The sequence below is a fragment of the Trichomycterus rosablanca genome, chromosome 2 (assembly GCF_030014385.1).
Source record: "Trichomycterus rosablanca isolate fTriRos1 chromosome 2, fTriRos1.hap1, whole genome shotgun sequence".
Classification (NCBI taxonomy): domain Eukaryota; kingdom Metazoa; phylum Chordata; class Actinopteri; order Siluriformes; family Trichomycteridae; genus Trichomycterus; species Trichomycterus rosablanca.
The window spans coordinates 10,222,819-10,232,067 of record NC_085989.1 but is presented as its reverse complement, the minus strand read 5'-3'; the positions used below and the strand labels follow the sequence as shown (position 1 = coordinate 10,232,067).

At 43.3% G+C, this 9,249-nt stretch overlaps 1 protein-coding gene across 1 annotated transcript in view; it reads right to left on the bottom strand.

Annotated features, from left to right (window-relative positions):
* Nucleotides 1-1,185: 1,185 nt before the first annotated feature.
* Nucleotides 1,186-9,249, bottom strand: part of trim46b (tripartite motif containing 46b) — a 46,263-nt gene continuing 38,199 nt past the window's right edge. The window contains exon 12 of the mRNA XM_063011080.1: nucleotides 1,186-1,692. Within this exon, the coding sequence (XP_062867150.1) occupies nucleotides 1,266-1,692 (427 nt within the window). The 3' untranslated portion in view covers nucleotides 1,186-1,265. The remainder of the gene's footprint in view (nucleotides 1,693-9,249) is intronic.

Here is a 9,249-nt window from a genome sequence, read left to right as displayed (position 1 = left end):
GCCATGTAATATTTACAACCCAGATCCCTAAATGAGATTTCGATAATTACACTGAACAGCCATGACATTAAAACCACCTCCTTGTTTCTACACTCACTGTCCATTTTATCAGCTCCACTTACCATATAGGAGCACTTTGTAGTTCTACAATTACTGCCTGTAGTCCATCTGTTTCTCTGCATGTTTTGTTAGCCCCCTTTCACCCTGTTCTTTAATGGTCATGAAAGGTCCCCACAGGACCCCCACAGAGCAGGTATTATTTAGATGTTGGATCATTCTCAGCACTGCAGTGACAATGACATGGTGGTGGTGTGTTAGTGTGTGTTGTGCTGGTATGAGTGGATCAGACACAGCAGCGCTGCTGGAGTTTTTAAATACCGTGTCCACTCACTGTCCAATCTATTAGACACTCCTACCTAGTTGTTCCATCTTGTAGATGTAAAGTCAAGAGATAATCGCTCATCATCTGGTGCTGTTTGAGTCGGTCATCTTCTAGACCTTCATGTGGGCGCTGTTGGCTGGATGTTTTTGGTTGGTGGACTATACAGTGAGGTGTTTAAAAACTCCAGCAGCGCTGCTGTGTCTTATCCACTCACACCAGCACAACACACTAACACACCACCACCATGTCAGTGTCACTGCAGTGCTGAGAGTGATCCACCACCCAAATAATACCTGCTCTGTGGTGGTCCTGACAAAGCATGCAGAGAAACAGATGGACTACAGTCAGTAATTGTAGAACTACAAAGTACTTCTATGTGGTAAGTGGAGCTGATAAAATGGACAAGGTGGTTTTAATGTTATGGCTGATGGGTGTATATGCATGTAAGCATCCTCATCGTACCTCCTATGTGAAGTCTATGAACGTGTAGTATGTTACATGTTGTATGTGACACGTGATGTATATTAATAGTATTAGTGATCACTAAATGTGCCCTAATAAATATGACTTTTGGCTTTTACAGTGAGCAGAATGTATGTCTAACAGTCAATAATATTAATGTTAGAAAGTAGTTTAGATTATCAAAAACATTGAGGTGCACAAACTTAAGAGAGAAATGGCAAAAAAAAACTATGTACAGATGTTTCTATATATAGATATAATACATATGTAGTTCTATAAGCCACGTACGTGTTTATATTATTATTCTTTAAATAAATTCACCATTATTTTAAAGCAAGAGTTGATCTGAGGTGAATGTTGAGTGCAATTTAAAAACTACTTCCTAGAAATATAAAACCAAACATCATTAGCATTCTTCACCTCAGCTCAGTTTAGTGACACGGGATTGGATGGTGACTTTTCTGACGGGTGTCTGATCGGCGTTGCGATTTGCCACCAGGTCCTGCAGCTGCAGAGCCCCTCCTCCTATGAAGCAGAACGCCGGGCAGACGGGAGCAGAGCAATCGACTGGCCCCTCCCAGAGCGGCCGCAGCGAATGGGCGTCGTAAAAGGTAACGCGGCCCTTCTCGAAGTCCAGGCACACCCCCAGCCTGGGGGGAAGAGGATAGGTGACGCCGGTCGGCGAAGATGGGCCGTTGGTTTTGCCGAAGTCTCTGTGGTTGGTCGTTCCGTGGTTGGAAGTGGCAGGAAGGTAGATCTTGCCCATGCCCATAGTGAGGAAGGTGAAAGGTGGAGGGGAGTCTGAGGAGTCTTCTGCCCCGCTGTCATGGCCGCTGTCTGGGTCATACCTGCAAAGGTAAGCACATGTGGGATGTGAAGGGTGTGGATGCCAATGGATGGGACCAGGGGCTTAATTTCTAAAATGTTAATGAAAGACCGGATTGATCTTGTAAAAATGATGTAATATTAGCAACCATAATAATATAACCCTATAAAAGACAATGGGGGGCCAGCAGTATTTTGAAAATATCCAGATTTATGTGGACAGGATTTGATTAGAAAGATTAGACTACAGTTTTCATGTGCATAGATGTTAAATAAATTGTTGCAAAACTGCAACAATTAGTATCTCTAGTACCCAAATAATTCAAATGTAATCATTTATGATGTAAGTCTCTGCCCCAAATTTTTTGAGTATGTTACAGGCAAGTGCTTTCTTTTGTATTTACAAAATACCATTAATGTTTTACCTAAATTGTTAATGTATTTAGTCCCAAAATAACATTAAACATGTGTTCCAGTTTGGTAGGTTGCAACATAAAAATGTGTTGACTTTTATCAAACTAAAAAGACCGGTGCAAAAATTACATTTGATGGCCTTGCCCTTAACTTGATGCCAGTTTAACACAGTGTATGGCAGTTTACAACATACAGAAGACTCTATGTTTAAATAAGCATTAGATACATTTACATTTTGTGCAATAAAGAAAACAGCATATTCCATATATATCGTTTTTCATTCCATATATATATATATATATACAGAGTGGGCCATTTATATGGATACACCTAAATAAAATGGGAATGGTTGGTGATATTAACTTCCTGTTTGTGGCACATTAGTATATGGGAGGGGGGAAACTTTTCAAGATGGGTGGTGACCATGGCGGCCATTTTGAAGTCGGCCATTTTGGATCCAACTTTAGTTTTTTCAATGGGAAGAGGGTCATGTGACACATCAAACTTATTGAGAATTTCACAAGAAAAACAATGCTGTGCTTGGTTTTAACGTAACTTTATTCTTTCATGAGTTATTTACAAGCTTCTCTTTGTTTACAGCCATTGACATGTCGCAAAGGTTAACACGTGAGGAGCGGAGATAAATTGTGTTGATGTCTGGTGAACGCAGTACCCGGGTCATTGCAGCAGATTTCAATGCAAGACACCCTACGAGACCACCCATCTCCCATGCTACAGTTAGCAAACTGCTTGCCAAGTTTCGTGAAACTGGTTCAGTGTTGGATTTGCCAAAATGTGGACGCATGAAAACTGTCACTAATGAAGAAACATCAGTGGCTGTCCTAGCTTCATTCAGCAAGAGCCCACAGCGTAGCACTCGCCGCATGTCACTGGAGAGTGGCATCAGTCGAACATGGTGCACCACCACATTATGGGTGTCAGGTCCGAGCATTCCTAGATGAACAGTTTCCTGGAAAGTGGATTGGTCGTTGTGGGCCAGTTGAATGGCCCCCAAGGTCTCCCGATCTGACCCCCTTAGACTTTTATCTTTGGGGTCATCTGAAGGCAATTGTCTATGCTGTGAAGATACGAGATGTGCAGCACCTGAAACTACGGATACTGGAAGCCTGTGCTAGCATTTCTTCTGCGGTGTTGCTATCAGTGTGTGAAGAGTGGGAGAAGAGGGTTGCATTGACAATCCAACACAATGGGCAGCACTTTGAACACATTTTATAAGTGGTCAGAAACTTGTAAATAACTCATGAAAGAATAAAGTTACGTTAAAACCAAGCACACCATTGTTTGTCTTGTGAAATTCTCAATAAGTTTGATGTGTCACATGACCCTCTTCCCATTGAAAAAACTAAAGTTGGATCCAAAATGGCCGACTTCAAAATGGCCGCCATGGTCACCACCCATCTTGAAAAGTTTTCCCCCTCCCATATACTAATGTGCCACAAACAGGAAGTTAATATCACCAACCATTCCCATTTTATTTAGGTGTATCCATATAAATGGCCCACCCTATATACAGTGTATCACAAAAGTGAGTACACCCCTCACATTTCTGCAAATATTTCATTATATCTTTTCATGGGACAACACTATAGACATGAAACTTGGATATAACTTAGAGTAGTCAGTGTACAGCTTGTATAGCAGTGTAGATTTACTGTCTTCTGAAAATAACTCAACACACAGCCATTAATGTCTAAATAGCTGGCAACATAAGTGAGTACACCCCACAGTGAACATGTCCAAATTGTGCCCAAATGTGTCGTTGTCCCTCCCTGGTGTCATGTGTCAAGGTCCCAGGTGTAAATGGGGAGCAGGGCTGTTAAATTTGGTGTTTTGGGTACAATTCTCTCATACTGGCCACTGGATATTCAACATGGCACCTCATGGCAAAGAACTCTCTGAGGATGTGAGAAATAGAATTGTTGCTCTCCACAAAGATGGCCTGGGCTATAAGAAGATTGCTAACACTCTGAAACTGAGCTACAGCATGGTGGCCAAGGTCATACAGCGGTTTTCCAGGACAGGTTCCACTCGGAACAGGCTTCGCCAGGGTCGACCAAAGAAGTTGAGTCCACGTGTTCGGCGTCATATCCAGAGGTTGGCTTTAAAAAATAGACACATGAGTGCTGCCAGCATTGCTGCAGAGGTTGAAGACGTGGGAGGTCACCCTGTCAGTGCTCAGACCATACGCCGCACACTGCATCAACTCGGTCTGCATGGTCGTCATCCCAGAAGGAAGCTGACGCACAAGAAAGCCCGCAAACAGTTTGCTGAAGACAAGCAGTCCAAGAACATGGATTACTGGAATGCCCTGTGGTCTGACGAGACCAAGATAAACTTGTTTGGCTCAGATGGTGTCCAGCATGTGTGGCGGCGCCCTGGTGAGAAGTACCAAGACAACTGTATCTTGCCTACAGTCAAGCATGGTGGTGGTAGCATCATGGTCTTGGGCTGCATGAGTGTTGCTGGCACTGGGGAGCTGCAGTTCATTGAGGGAAACATGAATTCCAACATGTACTGTGACATTCTGAAACAGAGCATGATCCCCTCCCTTCGAAAACTGGGCCTCATGGCAGTTTTCCAACAGGATAACGACCCCAAACACAACCTCCAAGATGACAACTGCCTTGCTGAGGAAGCTGAAGGTAAAGGTGATGGACTAAACCCAATTGAGCACCTGTGGCGCATCCTCAAGTGGAAGGTGGAGGAGTTCAAGGTGTCTAACATCCACCAGCTCCGTGATGTCATCATGGAGGAGTGGAAGAGGATTCCAGTAGCAACCTGTGCAGCTCTGGTGAATTCCATGCCCAGGAGGGTTAAGGCAGTGCTGGATAATAATGGTGGTCACACAAAATATTGACACTTTGGGCACAATTTGGACATGTTCACTGTGGGGTGTACTCACTTATGTTGCCAGCTATTTAGACATTAATGGCTGTGTGTTGAGTTATTCTCAGAAGACAGTAAATCTACACTGCTATACAAGTTGTACACTGACTACTCTAAGTTATATCCAAGTTTTATTTCTATAGTGTTGTCCCATGAAAAGATATGATAAAATATTTGCAGAAATGTGAGGGGTGTACTCACTTTTGTGATACACTGTATATATATATATATTAGGGCTGTCTAATGTTCGACTAATTAATATATATTAGGGCTGTCTAATTAATGACAGTGTTAAATGAATCTCAAAGGACTGTAGACACTTTAACATAGTTAACGATGTGGGTCAACAGGACGTTATACTGTTGCACAGGGGAGGGGCGAAACTACAGAGGGGGCAAGGGGGGCAGGTGCACCGTGGCCCATGGGGGAGGTGCTTTGGGGGTGCTTCATGACATGAACTCAAGCACTCACCTCACTAGCCCCCCACCCCCCACCCCCCATTGGCTGCACTCGCCAGGTCGTTTATTATTATATTACAATATTTTCGTTAAGTACAATTAAAATAACTACAACTGTGCATTAAAAATACCAGCGACAGGAATTTGGACTTGAAGTCAAAACTTGAAGTCAACTTCTGAGTGAGTACTTTTAATTCATTCTGATCAGCTATCAGCATATGCAATTTGTTGAGGGGGCCCAACATTTTTTTTTTTTTTTTGCACTGGGGCCCATGAGCTCCTAGTTACACCACTGGTGTTGCATCTAGAAATGGTTCCTATTATGAGCGCCTGTTTTCAGTGACAGGGTTATAAACAGGAAAAGATCCTCACTTTTGTCAGATAATGTGAACATACTCATTTTAAATAACTGGCTGAAAGATGGGTAGCTGTTAACAACTCTATATAGGCATTGGCTGGCTTTCTAAAAATAATTTAGATATTATAATAATTTTAGCATAATTTTATGAATGTTTTTATTGGTAAACATGTTCTTGCAATAAGAATGTGCATAACTTCAAATTGTGCTTAGTTATTAGTTTGCGATTAATTTGGTTCTCTAATCGTGATGAATCTTGATTACAAATTGTAATCGTGTAACAGCCCTAATATATATACAGTGTATCACAAAAGTGAGTACACCCCTCACATTTCTGCAGATATTTAAGTATATCTTTTCATGGGACAACACTGACAAAATGACACTTTGACACAATGAAAAGTAGTCTGTGTGCAGCTTATATAACAGTGTAAATGTATTCTTCCCTCAAAATAACTCAATATACAGCCATTAATGTCTAAACCACCGGCAACAAAAGTGAGTACACCCCTTAGTGAAAGTTCCTGAAGTGTCAATATTTTGTGTGGCCACCATTATTTCCCAGAACTGCCTTAACTCTCCTGGGCATGGAGTTTACCAGAGCTTCACAGGTTGCCACTGGAATGCTTTTCCACTCCTCCATGACGACATCACGGAGCTGGTGGATATTCGAGACTTTGCGCTCCTCCACCTTCCGCTTGAGGATGCCCCAAAGATGTTCTATTGGGTTTAGGTCTGGAGACATGCTTGGCCAGTCCATCACCTTTACCCTCAGCCTCTTCAATAAAGCAGTGGTCATCTTAGAGGTGTGTTTGGGGTCATTATCATGCTGGAACACTGCCCTGCAACCCAGTTTCCGGAGGGAGGGGATCATGCTCTGCTTCAGTATTTCACAGTACATATTGGAGTTCATGTGTCCCTCAATGAAATGTAACTCCCCAACACCTGCTGCACTCATGCAGCCCCAGACCATGGCATTCCCACCACCATGCTTGACTGTAGGCATGACACACTTATCTTTGTACTCCTCACCTGATTGCCGCCACACATGCTTGAGACCATCTGAACCAAACAAATTAATCTTGGTCTCATCAGACCATAGGACATGGTTCCAGTAATCCATGTCCTTTGTTGACATGTCTTCAGCAAACTGTTTGCGGGCTTTCTTGTGTAGAGACCTCAGAAGAGGCTTCCTTCTGGGGTGACAGCCATGCAGACCAATTTGATGTAGTGTGCGGCGTATGGTCTGAGCACTGACAGGCGGACCCCCCACCTTTTCAATCTCTGCAGCAATGCTGACAGCACTCCTGCGCCTATCTTTCAAAGACAGCAGTTGGATGTGACGCTGAGCATGTGCACTCAGCTTCTTTGGACGACCAACGCGAGGTCTGTTCTGAGTGGACCCTGCTCTTTTAAAACGCTGGATGATCTTGGCCACTGTGCTGCAGCTCAGTTTCAGGGTGTTGGCAATCTTCTTGTAGCCTTGGCCATCTTCATGTAGCGCAACAATTCATCTTTTAAGATCCTCAGAGAGTTCTTTGCCATGAGGTGCCATGTTGGAACTTTCAGTGACCAGTATGAGAGAGTGTGAGAGCTGTACTACTAAATTGAACACACCTGCTCCATATGCACACCTGAGACCTAGTAACACTAACAAATCACATGACATTTTGGAGGGAAAATGACAAGCAGTGCTCAATTTGGACATTTAGGGGTGTAGTCTCTTAGGGGTGTACTCACTTTTGTTGCCGGTGGTTTAGACATTAATGGCTGTATATTGAGTTATTTTGAGGGAAGAATAAATTTACACTGTTATATAAGCTGCACACAGACTACTTTTCATTGTGTCAAAGTGTCATTTTGTCAGTGTTGTCCCATGAAAAGATATACTTAAATATCTGCAGAAATGTGAGGGGTGTACTCACTTTTGTGATACACTACAGTGTATCACAAAAGTGAGTGCACCCCTCACATTTCTGCAGATATTTAAGTATATCTTTTCATGGGACAACACTGACAAAATGACACTTTGACACAATGAAAAGTAGTCTGTGTGCAGCTTATATAACAGTGTAAATTTATTTTTCCCTCAAAATAACTCAATATACAGCCATTAATGTCTAAACCACCGGCAACAAAAGTGAGTACACCCCTTAGTGAAAGTTCCTGAAGTGTCAATATTTTGTGTGGCCACTGGAATGCTTTTCCACTCCTCCATGACGACATCACGGAGCTGGCGGATATTCGAGACTTTGTGCTCCTCCACCTTCCGCTTGAGGATGCCCCAAAGATGTTCTATTGGGTTTAGGTCTGGAGACATGCTTGGCCAGTCCATCACCTTTACCCTCAGCCTCTTCAATAAAGCAGTGGTCGTCTTAGAGGTGTGTTTGCGGTCATTATCATGCTGGAACACTGCCCTGCGACCCAGTTTCCGGAGGGAGGGGATCATGCTCTGCTTCAGTATTTCACAGTACATATTGGAGTTCATGTGTCCCTCAATGAAATGTAACTCCCCAACACCTGCTGCACTCATGCAGCCCCAGACCATGGCATTCCCACCACCATGCTTGACTGTAGGCATGACACACTTATCTTTGTACACCTCACCTGATTGCCGCCACACATGCTTAAGACCGTCTGAACCAAACAAATTAATCTTGGTCTCATCAGACCATAGGACATGGTTCCAGTAATCCATGTCCTTTGTTGACATGTCTTCAGCAAACTGTTTGCGGGCTTTCTTGTGTAGAGACTTCAGAAGAGGCTTCCTTCTGGGGTGACAGCCATGCAGACCAATTTGATGTAGTGTGCGGCGTATGGTCTGAGCACTGACAGGCTGACCCCCTACCTTTTCAATCTCTGCAGCAATGCTGGCAGCACTCATGTGTCTATTTTTTAAAGCCAACCTCTGGATATGACGCCGAACACGTGGACTCAACTTGTTTGGTCGACCCTGGCGAAGCCTGTTCCGAGTGGAACCTGTCCTGGAAAACCGCTGTATGACCTTGGCCACCATGCTGTAGCTCAGTTTCAGGGTGTTAGCAATCTTCTTATAGCCCAGGCCATCTTTGTGGAGAGCAACAATTCTATTTCTCACATCCTCAGAGAGTTCTTTGCCATGAGGTGCCATGTTGAATATCCAGTGGCCAGTATGAGAGAATTGTACCCAAAACACCAAATTTAACAGCCCTGCTCCCCATTTACACCTGGGACCTTGACACATGACACCAGGGAGGGACACCGACACATTTGGGCACAATTTGGACATGTTCACTGTGGGGTGTACTCACTTATGTTGCCAGCTATTTAGACATTAATGGCTGTGTGTTGAGTTATTTTCAGAAGACAGTAAATCTACACTGCTATACAAGTTGTACACTGACTACTCTAAGTTATATCCAAGTTTTATTTCTATAGTGTTGTCCCATGAAAAGATATAATGA